We start from the raw sequence: 16,169 nt of genomic DNA, 5'->3' as shown, positions 1-16,169 counted from the left end.
TCAACTCTGCATTTCTAACCCCATTTTTTTCTCACAAGCATTTCATCAAACATCTATGCTTCACCTGAGATGACATATATCTAACATTACACCTTGAATCGTTGATAGTCCCGATAATCCCTTGGTCGTGTCTTCTCTCAATGGACCCTTATTCAAGTCAACACCCCCATATAATTCAAAGTTATATTAGAATTTCTCATGCATCCCCGACTAAAATGTTGTGCTGGAAATGAGAAGATAAAAGCGAAAAAGGAAATTCGAGATTGAAAAGGAATTTGGGGTTTAAAATGAAATTTAGGATTGTGTTCCAAGTTTTAAAAGTTAGGGGACCTAAATGCAAGTGCCTGAAAAGTTTAGTGACCATATTGAAAATGTACTAATGGCAGTGTAACGGCATCAAACGGTCAGGGACCATATTGCAAACAGACTAAATATTGGGGGACTATATTGCAAACGGACTAAATGTTGGGAGACTGTATTGCAAGTTTTAAAAGTTGGGGGACCTAAATGAAAGCTTTAGAAAAGTTTAGTGACCATTACTATACTTTACCCATAAAAAATTCAACAAGGTAAATGAAGTCGAATCCAATCCATTAACAACAAAGGAAAAAACGTATTTGAAGAATTGCTATTAAGGCACTCAATTCAAGATCAGGGAACACAATTAATTTCTCAACAATTACAATATAATAACCGATTGAATATCATGACAACCAATCAAATAGAAAAAGAAAACATATGAAAATTTTAATCTCTTGACCATAAATATTAAACTCAATTGATTCTTAATGATTCAACATAATTTGGTGATGACACCACTAGTTAGAATAAAATAATAAAAATACGAAAATAAACCAAGATCAAATCATAGATTTGCGGAAGCGTACTTGAATTAATTGATAAATAAAAATATTTAGTCTTTCTTTGGTTGTGATAGGGTTTGCTCTTGTCGTAAAAACTCTCTGACGAGATAAAAGTAATACAAGTTAACCTATTTCTTGGAACCACTACCTATTTATATAGATCGAATATTAAGTCAATCTATTAAGTATTTATAATTCTGCCCTCATCGAACTATAAATACAAATTAAGATATCTACACTTTAATTTCATGACACTTTAGTACTCATGACACATATAACATAAATGGTCACTTAATTTTGTATCATTCTTTATGATAACATTATACATTATACATTTGTGTACATTGATATGGATTTTAATCCAACAATTTATTCCTACATTCGTGTGTATATAATGAGTCGACCAATGAAAAAGTGGGGGAAATAGAGGAAAAAGTATAGTTCCTCGTGTAAAAAGAGATAAAAACAAAAGTAGAGGAAAAAAGAGAAAGTACCCATTGTGGGGCCTATTATACTTATGTTGATCAATCATCAATATTCGCTAGTTTCAGAATGCCGCCAAAGAAGCTTGTATATAAGCTCCTCGGCTCTCCCACTTCACAACTCCCCTTCCCTTTCTTCTCTGCTCATTTTCGTCTCGCCTTTGTTCTCCCTCAGACATAACACAAACACTTACGTTTCTCATTAAAAAAAAAACCAGCATGGGAGGACCTCAACAGCGATTCCGTGGCGTTCGCCAAAGACATTGGGGCTCTTGGGTCTCTGAAATTCGACACCCCATCTTGTACTTTCCTCTAAACTGTTTTTTCTTTCTCTACTTTTTGATTATTTTCACATTCTTTCCTTAATGAGAAAACCGTGTCTTCTGTGTTTGCAGGAAGACTAGAATATGGCTAGGCACATTTGAAACGGCAGAGGATGCAGCAAGAGCGTATGACGAGGCGGCAAGGTTTATGTGCGGGGCCAAAGCACGAACCAATTTCCCATACAATCCCAATAACACCCAATCTTCTTCATCAACGCTTCTCTCGGCTACCTTGGCAGCTAAGTTACATAAATGTCACATGGCAGCACTGCAGCTGGCTAAGAAAAATGCAGCAAAAGACTCTTATGCAACAACACAATGTCAAACTTCTGCTGTTCCCGGAAGCAATATTGAAGGAACCGATTGCTGGCGGCATCCGGAGAACAATTGGGAAGGAAACGAAGAAAGTCAAGTTGGGAGTGAAGAACAGTTCATCCCACTGGAAGATGATGATGTAGAGCAGATGATAGAGGAATTGCTTCATTATGGATCTATTGAACTTTGTCCTGTAGGTTCAACCTTTGTCTAAAATGCAAGCATTTCCCATACGTGTTAATGGAATTGCTTCTTTTTTATTTATTTATTTCCTATTTATTAGGGGATTAGATTTGATATATGCTACATATGCAATGGTTGATTTGCATGAAGTAGTGTGAATACATTAATGGAATAAAGCCCGAGTATAATTCTTTGGGAAGTAAAGAATAGTTCTTTTAAAATAAATCTATGTTTTTTTATAATGAAAAGTACTGATAAAATTATTTTAATCTAACCTTTATTTTGATTAATTTTTTAAATAACGTTCATTTATTGATCATAATTATACATCACATTAGTCAAAGATAAATCAAACGAGTGTTGTATTGCGGTCACACTTCTCAAAAGTTTTAAATTCTCCCATAATTTAAATATTTTTTGTATTTTTCATTAATGATATAATTTAACATCATTAAATTTTTAATATAACTTTTTAATTTCACACCCAACATAAAATACTACATTCGTCGGCGTTTTTTCCTAAAAAATCACCGGTGATCGGTATATTTACCGATCATATTATATTTCCCGATCTAACACCCGTAGCATTAAAGCGCACTCATTGTATCACACTATACGATGACATAGCTTACACGTGGGTATAGCACGGCCCCTGATCCGCGCTATACGCCACGTAGGGGTATAGCGCTGCCCCTGCTCAACGCTATACCTGGGTTTGAATTATATTTAGCGCGGACCCTAGTCCACGTTATACCTTTATCTGAATAATTACATATAGCGCGGTACAGGTACCGCGCCTTATATGGTTATAAATACCCTTCGCTCCCGTTAAGTTTCTTACATCTCCTCACATCTCTCTCCTCTAACTTATAAATTAATACAACAATTCCGTCAACGAGTAATAATTCTGGTAATTTTCTCATATTTGATTTAGAAGTTCGTGCGATTTTTCGTTATAAATTTTGTTATAATTTTTTTTATTACACTTAATGTTTATTATGATTATTTGAAAAAAAAATATTATACTAATTATTTTCAATTATTTTTTATGTTTGTAAAATTGAAAAGCAGGAGCATACGTAAAAATAGTTTTTCGGTACAAGTAATAATATAAAATTATATTATTTAAATTATTTACGTTGATGTGTAAAAAATTTATTGTGTTATATTTTCGTTCATATATAATTTATTTAATCAGGTTTGTTTCAGTTTTTTTTTTTGCAGATATAATATTGTCGCACTTTTAAACTCAAAGAATGACGTGACTTTCAGCTATTATTTATTATGATGGTGAAATTCGAGAATATGAAACCGGCGTTGTTTTCGTATCAAATGAGCGTGTTAAAATATCATTAAAGAGAAACATAACTCTTGAGGAGCTGATAACGAAGATTTCGAGGAAGATTCATGTTGGAAGTAGTAGAAGAATGTCGTCGTTGCAGTACAGATTTCCAACATCATTGTTGCCATTAACTTATATAACGTTTGAACTTTCGAACAATGATGATGTTCAAATGATGATTGAAGCTCAAAGTAATTATTCAGACACCGCTATTGAGATGTATGCACATTTTGTTCAAGTGCGTGCTATTCGGGGTCAATCTTTAAGCTCCCACTATGGGCTGGCTGAACAAGTTGATCAAGTTGACAGCCCGACTACAGTAATGTGTAATGATTTTAATGTCATAATGGGGAGACATTCATCCGCAACTCCTTATGATATGTACTAAGGTGGGTCCACGAACAATCTGTATGGCAACACCGCGTCCAGTTCAAGGGGAAGGCATTCATCTGCAAATTTCTTTGACCATACGGAGATGCCATCGACGCAACCATCTGTGCAGTTTCCATTTGACACGATGGCTTCAAGCTCCAGGGGGAGGCATTCGACTGCGAGCTTTTTCGATCTCAATGTCGATATGCCTTCCAGTTCAAGGGGAAGGCGTGCAAGTAGTAGGTTCTTCGACCTAAATGTGGAGAGCATGGAGGAACTATCATCCCCACCAGAAGAACCGCTTCGTGAGCCTGGTGCGGATGGTGCTGAGACTGGACTATTCATTCACACAGAATCACCGCAATTCAACTCCGATGATGATGAAGTTCCAGGAAATGTGGCACAAACTGACCCTCCTGCACACATGTATGAAGCTGATTATGGTGCAATGTATGGGCCAGAATTTGCGGATATGCATCATCTCGGTGACTATGGATATTACTCATCAATAAATAATGGTGAGTTATATTTAGGCATGGAGTTTTCAAGCAAAGAAGAAGTGGTGATGGCTATAAAAAATTACAATATCCGTAATTTTGTTCAGTCTAGAGTATTAAATAAAGTAAAATGCTTAAATAAATTAAATACATAATATTAAAAATATTATAAAACATACCTTAAATAGAGAGAGTATTTGAGAATATTTGAGAGAATATGGTGTGATGAAAGTAATAGAGGATGTGGTATTTATAGGGAGGATTGGGGGGTAATTAAAGGTATAGCGCGCCCCCTGTACCGAACTATACCCCACGTGTCAGATAAACAGTTATAGCACAAATTAGGGGTCGCGCTATACCCACGTGTAAGTCATGTCAGCGTATAACTCGGTATAGGGGGCACGCTATACCCCACGTGGCGCCAAATCAGCATATAGAGCGGGGCAGGGAGCGCGCTTTACTACTATGGGTGTTAGATCGAAAAATATAATCTGACCGGTGTTAGATCGATAAATATACTGGTTACCGGTGATTTTTTTGGAAAAACACCACATTCGTCTCTAATATAAATCATATTTTTAAAAACAGATATAGTGAAATCATTTCTGTTTTACATAAAATATCCTGTAAATTAATATGTTTTATTAAAAAATTAAACATAAATGAATTTTAATTAAAATTTTTAAAGTATTTTATAATAGAAAAAGACGGAGTTTTTATTATTTTATAGTATTTTAGTTTATTAATCCAGAATCATCAATACCTTGATTAGAGGTTGAGTATGAAATTCTACTAACAATTTTTTTTTATAAATTAAATTTATTTAATCTTTTTAATCATTGACTAAAATTAAATAATTAATTGGCTAAAATAAGCTTATTAATTTCCATTGTGGAATATATTTTCTACGTCCATTTAAGCTAAGATTAATAATCGAGATTATTTATGACTCTAAATATTTTTTAATTATTTTTTAAATACAATAAAAATGATTGCTTTCGTTTTATTAATCTACTCATGCTCAATGATAAATCATGGGACTTATTTTTATCACCCAAACATTTTTTAAAATTATTATTTTTAATTGTTTTACAAATTTAAAAGTACAATACATATGTACAATATTGATGATTACATTTTTTAATCTTTTAAAAAGAATAGTTCTTTTAAGATAAATATCTGTCTCTATCCGATTGAACATAAATATGATGAGATAATATATTAAGCAATGATCGAGAAAAACCAAATCTTGATTTAATATCAGATATTAACGGTCGAATAATTTACATCACATGATTAATTTTTTAATTTTTTATAAATTTTATAAATATTTCAAGAATATTTAAAATAAAAAATATTATAAAACTTATATAATATAATGAAAATAATTTTATAAATTTTCATATAAATAATTTTAGTTTAACATTAGACGTTAAAATATCAGAAAATATATCATAAGAATAATTTTATAAAATTTAGATATTATAATATTGGTAATAATGTGTCAAATAATGTTATATTATGATAATGGTCAATTACACCATTCCTCATTGAATTTTATTTTTTCTCCTATTTTACTAGTCCTACTTTCAAGTTTTCTATTTTACTCACTGAACTTTGAGACCGAACCACCACTATCAACGATGGTAGATTGGAATAAAAAATGACATGGTGACCGCCGGCGACAATCGATCACCTTATTTACAAAATAGAGAGAAAAATTAGGAGGAAAGAAAAGGATTTGAAACACTTCATTTTGGTGTATATTTGAGTTTTTCAAAACGATGTCGTTTTGATGCTTGTGTCATATTATAACACCGTGAAAAAGTTAATCACAAAATGAGAAAAATAATTTAATCTATAAAACTCAGTGAGCAAAATAGAAAAACTGAAAGTGCAATAGAAAAAGTTAATCACAAAGTGAGAAAAATAATTTTATGATTTATCATTATAATAAATAATTCTCTCTTAGATATTCCGAGAAACTAAATGCTCCGACCGATTAGAATGTTTCTAGCTAATAAGACTTTTTTTTTTTTGTTAAAAACTTAAATATATTTAATTATTTAAATAAAAAATAAGTGTAAGAAAATCTTAAAATAATCACTTAGTTTTTACACGCGTGATAAAGACGGAGAAAATAAATTCAGTTAAAAAATATTTAGAATAAAAAGATTATTTTAATTTTTAATTTTTTTTCTTTCCAAAAGAATGTAAAGATAATTTGTCCTATACAAAGATCCATTCACCGCATGATTGATGGCATGCAACGCCCCCTTTTGCGTTACGATTTCTACAACGAAAGAGAATCGCGCTCCATCGATCGTTTAGTTTTCGGGTTATTTTTAGGGTACACTGGATTCGTATATATATTTACTCCAACTCTCACTTAATCATTCAAGCTGTGTGATTTGTCAAACAAGTTCAGTATTTTACTAACAAACAAAATCCAAATCCAAAAAAAAAAACAACAATTCTTTTGGAAGAGAAAGAGTCATTAAAAAAGCTTTAAATAAGACTCCAAGTTAGTAGCTTTGTTTTGATATAACACTAACTGATTCACTGTGAAAACAAGAGCCAAAAAAAAAAAAGATGGTGGACATAGACGACTCTTTGCAGGAAATCAAGAACGAGAATGTCGATCTTGTAAGGAAATATATATATTTGGGAGTATTTGCAAACACAGGATTGTTTGATGGTTTTGTGTGTGGTTGTAGGAGCGAATTCCCGTTCAAGAAGTGTTTGAGCTGTTGAAATGAACCAAGGAAGGCTTGATCACCGAGGAAGGACTGAAGAGACTGCAAATCTTTGGCACGAACAAACTCGAAGAGAAGAGAAAGAGTGTAAGTTTTGCTATTCTGTTTCCCCATTTTTTTTCCATTCTCACACACATATATATATATATATATATTAATAGATATATAAATGTGGAGAGGAGTTTATTAGTGTTGAATAAATTTCAAACTGGAAAGCAAGCTTTTGAAGTTCTTGGGTTTCATGTGGAATCCTCTCTCATGGGTTATGAAGATTGCAGCAATCATGGCCATTGCTTTGGCCAATGGAGGAGTATTCATCCTTCTCTTTTCTAGCACTTGCATTGCAGTTTGATAAACAAATCTTTTAACTCAATAAACAAAAAAAAAATGCAGGGCAAGCCCTCAGATTGGCAAGATTTCGTTGGTATCACCGCATTGCTTATCATTAACTCCACCATCAGTTTCATTGAAGAGAACAATGCGGGCAATGCTGCTGCCGCACTTATGGCTGGTCTTGCTCCCAAAACCAAGGTGGCTTAAGCTTGTTTACATCATTAATTGGACGACACAAGCATATTCTGCATACTTGAGCTGATGTTTCATTTGAATGGCTTATATAGGTCTTACGAAATGGGAAATGGGGTGAGCAAGAAGCTGCGATCTTGGTACCCGGAGATATCATCAGCATCAAATTGGGAGATATTATCCCGGCAGATGCTCGTCTCCTCGAAGGTGATTCGCTCAAGGTCGATCAATCTGCTGTAACTGGTGAGTCTTTGCCGGTAAACAAGAACCCAGGTGATGGGTTATACTCGGGTTCTACTGTCAAGCAAGGTGAGCTTGAGGCTGTTGTTATCGCTACTGACGTTCATACCTTCTTTGGTAAAGCTGCTCACCTGGTAGATAGCACCAACAACGTAGGGCACTTCCAGAAGGTAATCTAACAAGATTATAAGTTCACACAAGCTTATAATTCTGCAGCTATGTCCTTCATTTGTATCTGATGTAGTGATTGTTGAAAATTAAAGAACAAGTTGGGCTGCTAAGTAGCAGCCGGCTGCTAAAACAAATTGGGGAGGGGGGCTGCCCAAAATATTTTTATTTTTAATTACAATATTAGTCCCTAAGTTTTAACTATAAATACCCTAGCTCATTTAGCTTCAAAATCATCCCAAAATCTTCTAGTTCTCTCTCAAGTGTGTTGTGTAAACACCTGTAAATTTTCTCTTAGTAAAAGATCTGCAGCAGTCCGGAGACGTAAGCATAAATTGGCTGAACTCCGTTATCAAATTTCGGGTATTATTTTTCCGCTTTTATTTCGCATTCTCACTAATCTGGTTATAGGGAAATTACTTGTACTTGGTTTATTTCCTAACAACTGGTAATCAGAGCTTTTGGTTGTGAATTTTGTCAATTTTCTGCGAGGTTACTATTCATTACTATTCACGTGAATAGTGAATTTCGTGAATAGTGAAATTCGGTCGGCGATACGAGTTTGTCGACGGAGGTATTCTAATACACGGCGGTTCGCAGAAATTGTCAGAAACGATCCAAACGAAGCCAGATTCGAGTGGGAGCGATGGCTGCAGACGAAGGGAAGGTGAAAATTGAAAAGTTCGATGGTGCGGACTTTGGCTTTTGGAAGATGCAGATTGAAGATTTCTGTATCAGAAAATCTATATCAACCTCTTTCAGGAAAGCAACCAGATGGCATGAAGAATGAAGACTGGGCTCTTCTCGACAGACAAGCCCTCGGAGTTATCCGACTGACGTTGTCCCGAAATGTTGCTTTCAACATAGCAAAGGAAAAGACCACGGCAGGTCTTATGGCAGCTCTCTCCAGTATGTATGAGAAGCCATCGGCCTCAAACAAAGTTCACTTGATGAGGCGATTATTCAATTTGCGGATGACGGAAGGGGCATCAGTGGCTCAACACCTGAATGAACTCAACACAATCACAACCCAGTTGAGTTCTGTGGAAATTGAATTCGATGATGAAGTTCGAGCTTTAATTCTCTTATCATCTCTACCAGACAGTTGGAATGCTACTGTTACAGCAGTTAGCAGCTCGTCGGGAAATAGTAAATTGAAATTCGACGATGTTCGGGATCTGGTACTGAGCGAAGAAATTCGACGGAGAGAATCAGGTGAAGCATCAACCTCCTCAGCCTTGCACACGGAGTACAGAGGGAGAACTTCAGAAAGAAATTCAAATCGTGGCAGATCCAAATCCAGACGGGAAAAATCCAGAACGGGAAAGAAAGATTTTACCTGTTATAATTGTGGCAAGAAAGGTCACTTTAAAAGAGATTGCCGAGCACTGAAGAAAGATACCGGTGCACAGGAATCTGCCAACGTGACAGAGGAGACAGGTGATGCCATGATTCTAAGCGTCAACAGTCCGATTGAATCATGGATCTTGGATTCAGGGGCATCTTTCCACTCCACCCCATGCCAAGAAATCATGGAGAACTATATCAGTGGTGATTTTGGGAAGGTTCATCTTGCTGATGATGAAACCTTGAAGATCGTCGGAAAAGGAGATATCCGACTAAAGCTGCCAAACCAGACCACCTGGAAGCTGACAGGAGTGAGACATATTCCTGGCCTCAAAAGAAATCTGATTTCTGTTGGACAGCTTGATGGAGAAGGATATAGTACAACCTTTTCAGGTTGTGAATGGAAGATTACCAAAGGACACTCGTCATTGCTCGTGGTAAGAAGACTGGTACTCTCTATGTAACCTCAAATTTAGAGAATATCATTGCAGTAGCAGATGCTGATGGAAAATCAAACCTATGGCACCAAAGGCTTGGCCATATGAGCGAGAAAGGGATGAAGACACTTTTGTCAAAAGGGAAGCTGCCGGATCTAAAAAATGTAGATGTCGGACTATGCGAGGATTGCATCTTTGGCAAACAAAAGAAAGTCAGTTTTGCAAAGATTGGAAAGACACCCAAGGCAGAAAGGTTAGAATTGGTTCATACTGATGTATGGGGACCATCCCCAGTTCCATCTCTTGCAGGCTCACTATATTATGTCACCTTCATCGATGATTCAACAAGGAAGGTGTGGGTTTATTTTCTGAAGAAGAAATCAGAAGTCTTCGATATCTTCAGAAAATGGAAGGCCATGGTGGAAAATGAGACTGGTTTGAAAGTCAAGCGGTTGAGGTCTGACAATGGAGGAGAGTACAGAGACAGTAGATTCAGAGATTTCTGCGCAAACAATGGGATCAAGATGGAGAAACAGTTCCCAAGACACCGCAACATAATGGTGTAGCAGAGCGCATGAACAGAACTCTGAATGAACGTGCCAGAAGTATGAGGATACATGCCGGCTTGCCCAAATTTCTATGGGCTGAAGCAATCAACACTGCAGCTTACTTGATCAACCGTGGGCCCTCAGTTCCTTTGGATGGCGGAATACCAGAGGAAGCTTGGAGCAAGAAAGAAATAAACCTTTCACACTTAAGGGTGTTTGGTTGTATTTCTTATGTACACATAAACTCTGCTGAAAGAAGTAAACTTGATGCCAAGTCCAACAAATGCGTCTTTGTTGGTTATGGCGGTGATGAGTTCGGTTACCGGTTTTGGGACTATGAAAATCGGAAGATCATCAGAAGCAGAGACGTCATTTTCAATGAAAATGTGATGTACAAAGATAGATCAACCGCAGAATCAAGTAATACCGAAGCTGAAACAAAGGAATTTGCTGAGTTCGAGGAGATTTCTAGAAATGATGTTCAGATCAATCCTGAAGCAGTTCAAGAAGAACCAGGCACACCAGAACTGAGACGCTCCTCCAGAATTCCTAAACCAACCCAACGGTATTCTCCTTCTTTACACTACTTGTTGCTGACTGACAATGGTGAACCAGAGTGCTATGATGAAGCAATGCAAGTGGAGGATTCAGTCAAGTGGGAGTCTTCCATGAAAGATGAGATGGACTCGCTTATGTCAAATCAGACGTGGGAATTAGCTGAATTACCACCAGGCAAGAGAGCGCTCCATAACAAGTGGATTTACAGGATCAAAGAAGAGCACGATGGGAGCAAACGTTACAAAGCAAGATTGGTTGTCAAAGGCTTTCAGCAAAAAGAAGGTATTGATTACAATGAAATTTTCTCTCCAGTCGTGAAACTGTCTACAATCAGACTGGTGTTGAAAATTGTAGCTGCAGAAAATTTACATCTTGAGCAGTTAGATGTAAAGACAGCTTTCCTTCATGGTGATTGGAGGAAGAAATCTATATGAGGCAGCCAGAAGGCTTCATAGAGGCAGGCAAGAAAACTGGTATGCAGGTTGAAGAAGAGCTTGTATGGTTTAAAACAAGCTCCTAGACAGTGGTACAAGAAGTTCGATAGTTCATGGGTAGTAGTGGTTTTACCAGATGCCAAGCAGATCATTGTTGTTACATCAAGAGGTTCGACAACAGCTTCATTATTTTATTATTGTACGTTGATGACATGCTCGTTGCAGGCTCAACATGCAAGAGATTATACACTTAAAGCAAAAATTGTCGAAGCAGTTTGCTATGAAGGATCTGGGCGCTGCAAAGCAGATTCTTGGGATGAGGATCAAAGAGACACAAAGTCGGGGACTTTGATGTTATCACAGGCTGAGTACATCAACAAAGTACTCTCCAGGTTCAACATGCAAGATGCTAAACCAGTAAATACACCTTTAGGTGTTCATTTCAGACTCTCCAAAGAACAGTCACCAAAGACGGAGGAAGAACGTGCACACATGGTGAAGGTGCCGTATGCCTCAGCATTGGAAGTCTGATGTATGCCATGGTTTGTACCAGACCAGATATTGCTCAAGCCGTGGGAGCTGTTAGCAGGTACATGAATAATCCAGGCAAAATACACTGGGAAGCAGTCAAATGGATCCTCAGATATCTGCGAGGTACCACAAACAAAGCACTTTGTTTCAAAGGTGGAGATACGATACTGACAGGCTATGTAGATGCTGACTTAGCCGGAAATGTTGACATCAGAAGAAGCACTACAGGGTATGTCTATACTCTAGGAGGAACCGCAGTGAGTTGGGTTTCTCAACTACAGAAGATAGTTGCTCTCTCCACAACGAAGCAGAATATGTCGCTGTTACGGAAGCTAGCAAAGAGATGGTCTGGCTCCAAAGTTTCTTGAATGAGTTAGGCAAGAAACAAGAAAACAATGTCTTGTATTGCGACAGTCAAAGTGCTATCCATCTAGCGAAGAATCCGTCTTTTCATTCCAGGACGAAGCACATACAATTGCGATATCATTTTATCCGGTCTCTTCTGGAAGATGGGATTTTGAAACTTGAAAAGATCAGTGGAGCTCAAAATCCAGCAGACATGTTAACAAAGACGGTAACTACGGACAAACTGAAGTTGTGTTCAGCTTCAGTTGGCATGCTAGAATAAAAGACCAGAAATACTGCTGCATCGATCGAGGTGTGAAGACAGATTGAAATCAGTCTTCAAGTGGGAGATTGTTGAAAATTAAAGAACAAGTTGGGCTGCTAAGTAGCAGCCGGCTGCTAAAACAAATTGGGGAGGGGGGCTGCCCAAAATATTTTTATTTTTAATTACAATATTAGTCCCTAAGTTTTAACTATAAATACCCTAGCTCATTTAGCTTCAAAATCATCCCAAAATCTTCTAGTTCTCTCTCAAGTGTGTTGTGTAAACACCTGTAAATTTTCTCTTAGTAAAAGATCTGCAGCAGTCCGGAGACGTAAGCATAAATTGGCTGAACTCCGTTATCAAATTTCGGGTATTATTTTTCCGCTTTTATTTCGCATTCTCACTAATCTGGTTATAGGGAAAATTACTTGTACTTGGTTTATTTCCTAACAGTGATGTGTGCGCTGCATGGTAATTGATTGATCAGGTGCTGACAGCAATCGGGAACTTCTGCATATGCTCAATTGCATTGGGCATGTTCATTGAGATTATAGTGATGTATCCGATCCAACGTCGAAAATATAGGAATGGAATTGATAATCTCTTGGTTCTTCTCATTGGAGGGATTCCTATCGCCATGCCAACAGTTTTATCAGTCACGATGGCCATCAGGTCTCACCGGCTTTCTCAACAAGGAGCTATTACAAAGAGAATGACAGCTATTGAGGAAATGGCAGGAATGGATGTACTCTGCAGTGACAAGACTGGGACACTTACTTTAAACAAGATTACTGTAGACGAGCATGGTTGAGGTTGGTCTATGAATTCGATGGAAATTATTGAAAAAAACCTGGTTATTTTACGGATTCACATTCAAAAGCAATCATTAACTAAGAACCGTAACATACCAAGTTAATCAAAGAAATAATTCATTTCTTCAAAAACCATAACTCATTGATCATAAAACTGAAATTTCAGGTATTTGCAAAGGGTTGATAAGGAAATGCTTCTTTACTCGCCGCAAGGGCCTCTAGGGTTGAGAACCAAGATGCTATTAATGCCCCATTGTTGGAATGGTAGGTGACCCCAAGGAGGTAAACTATTATTGCTTGTGTATCTCAATCCATTTCCATTAATTTTTTTTAGTCCTTTCAGTTTAGGACTGCAAAGCCTTTCTGATGGAATCTGAATCTAGTTCATGTTATGCAAATAACTCTTACATTTTATATACAGGCTAGATAGGGTATCACTGAGGTGCATTTCTTCCCTTTTAACCCGGTTGACAAGCGTACAGCCATGACATATATTGACTCTGATGGCTCCTGGCATCGAGTCAGCAAAGGTGCACCAGAGCAGGTAATAAACAGCAGCAGCTTGTACAACATTTTTCTCTTCTTGGCTTTGCTTTTTTGCTTCTGATCTTTACCTGACATCTCTATCAGATTATTGAACTCTGCGTCCTTCGAGAAGACGTGAAGAAGAAAGCTCATGATATCATTGATAAATTTGCTGATCGTGGACTTCGTTCTCTTGGTGTGGCTATACAAGTGAGTTTGTATGCGGTTTTTCTTCATATTTATGTTTTATTTTAAGATGCAATTGGAAGAAAAGCTTATGGTGGAACAAACTTGTTTGGATTTTTAGACTGTTCCCGAGAAAACCAAGGACAGCCCAGAAAGTCTCTTGGAGTTTGTGGGTCTTTTGCCTCTTTTCGATCCTCCAAGACATGATAGTGCCGAGACAATTAGTCGTGCACTCCATCTTGGTGTCAATGTCAAGATGATAACTGGTGATCAGTTGGCGATTGGTAAGGAAACGGGTAGGAGGCTTGGCATGGGAACCAACATGTATCCATAATCTTCACTCCTTGGCCAAAATAAAGATGAAAGAGTCGACACAGTCGACGTTAATGAGCTTTTTGAAAAGGCTGATGGATTTGCTGGAGTTTTCCCAGGTAATTGAATTGATAAACAATTTGTTTTCTATAAAAAAAACTATCATCCTAGTCTTGTCCTAACTAATGAACTTACCATCCAGAGCACAAATATGAGATTGTGAAGAGGCTACAAGAAAGGAAACATATTTGTGGCATGACCGGAGATGGTGTGAATGATGCACCAGCCCTTAAGAAGGCAGACATTGGAATAGCAGTCGATGATGCAACCGATGCTGCTCGAAGTGCATCAGATATAGAATTATCAGAACCTGGACTGAGTGTGATTGTTAGTGCTGTTCTAACAAGCAGAGAAATTTTCCAGGGAATGAAAAACTATACCATCTATGCCGTCTCCATCACTATCCGTATCGTGCTCGGTTTCATGCTGCTTGCTCTAATTTGGAAGTTTGACTTCTCCCCTTTCATGGTTTTGATCATTGCTATACTCAACGACGGAACTATTATGACCATCTCCAAGGACAGGGTTAAGCCATCTCCTGTGCCTGACTCATGGAAGCTCAAGGAGATCTTTGCCACTGGCGTTGTCCTTGGAACCTATCTTGCCTGCATGACTGTTCTTTTCTTCTGGGCTGCTAACAAATCCGATTTCTTTTCGGTAAGAAAAAGAACTCTTTACATTCTCCTTGAAGCCATACTATGAACCACAAAGCAACCATTAAAGGTTTATCATTATTGCAGTTGAAGTTTGGGGGTAAAATCCATTCGGAACAATCAGGATGAACTTACAGCAGCTATCTCCAAGTGAGTATCGTGAGCCAGGCACTCATCTTTGTCACTCGTTCTCAGAGCTGGTCTTTTATCGAGCGCCCCGGTCTCTTGCTAGTGGTTGCTTTCATTCTAGCACAATTGGTGAGTTCTTTAAAATTCCAATCCCGGTTGCTTGACATCATTGCAGAATTCTTATACAAGAATAGCTGACTGATATTTTTTTGTCTGGTGTTCAACTTTCTAAGGTGGCTACTGTGCTTTCTGTTATGCACAATGGGAATTCGCTAGAATTAAAAGCATTGGATGGGTTGGGGGTGTCATTTGGCTCTACAGTTTAATTGCCTACTTCCCACTCGATGTTCTCAAGTTCATAACCCGGTATTCGTTAAGCGGAAAGGCCTGGGATAATCTTCTTCAGAACAAGGTATGCAAAACCATTTACCTTTAATGAAAACTGAAACAATGAATGAAAGTTGTTTTTCTCTTTTTGATATTGACCATCCCTTTCATATTTGCACACATCATACATAGACCGCTTTCACAACAAAGAAGGATTATGGAAAGGGAAAGAGGGAAGCACAATGGGCTACGGCACAACGGACCCTTCACGGATTACAGGCTCCCGGAACTGAAGAAATCTTGAATGAGAAGAGCAGCTACCGAGAGTTGTCGGAGATCGCCGAACAAGCCAAGAAGCGTACTGAAGTATGTTGAAAATTCAATATTAGCCTAAATAAATTCACACCTAAATTAATTTGATGTCATTGCTTACATCAATTTAGTTTTGATGTCATTGCTTACATCAATTTAGTTAGGTGAAAATTAAGTATTTTTCTCATGTTTTAATTTCAATGGTTTAGATTATTTAGTGCTTATTTTAATGAGTGGTTTAGATTGTTTCTTGTAACCTATAAATACCATACTTGTATTTAAGTTTTATCATCCAACAATCAAAGCTTAATTATAAGCATTT

General features: G+C 37.2%; 1 protein-coding gene and 1 pseudogene across 1 annotated transcript; both read left to right on the top strand.

Moving 5' to 3' along the window:
* Positions 1–1,495: 1,495 nt before the first annotated feature.
* LOC120148952 (ethylene-responsive transcription factor ERF003-like) lies at positions 1,496–2,236 on the top strand. The gene is made up of 2 exons (XM_039161910.1): positions 1,496–1,647; positions 1,741–2,236. Exons 1-2 carry the CDS (start codon positions 1,565–1,567, stop codon positions 2,195–2,197), a joined length of 540 nt encoding a protein of 179 aa, XP_039017841.1. The 5' UTR covers positions 1,496–1,564; the 3' UTR covers positions 2,198–2,236.
* A 5,296-nt stretch (positions 2,237–7,532) lies between these two features.
* Positions 7,533–15,910, top strand: LOC120149037 (annotated as a pseudogene).
* Positions 15,911–16,169: the final 259 nt, after the last annotated feature.

The sequence above is a fragment of the Hibiscus syriacus genome, unplaced genomic scaffold (assembly GCF_006381635.1).
Source record: "Hibiscus syriacus cultivar Baekdansim isolate YM2019G1 unplaced genomic scaffold, ASM638163v2 tig00110988_pilon, whole genome shotgun sequence".
NCBI classification, from domain to species: domain Eukaryota; kingdom Viridiplantae; phylum Streptophyta; class Magnoliopsida; order Malvales; family Malvaceae; genus Hibiscus; species Hibiscus syriacus.
This window is presented reverse-complemented; position numbering and strand designations above follow the sequence as displayed.

What these genes read in the sequence shown, in the direction of transcription:
- LOC120148952 (XM_039161910.1), top strand. Translation starts at nt 1,565, where the DNA reads ATGGGAGGACCTCAACAGCGATTCCGTGGCGTTCGCCAAAGACATTGG. An exon ending in GAAATTCGACACCCCATCTT is followed by an intron (nt 1,648 to 1,740) that starts GTACTTTCCTCT and finishes CTGTGTTTGCAG; the next exon opens with GAAGACTAGAATATGGCTAG.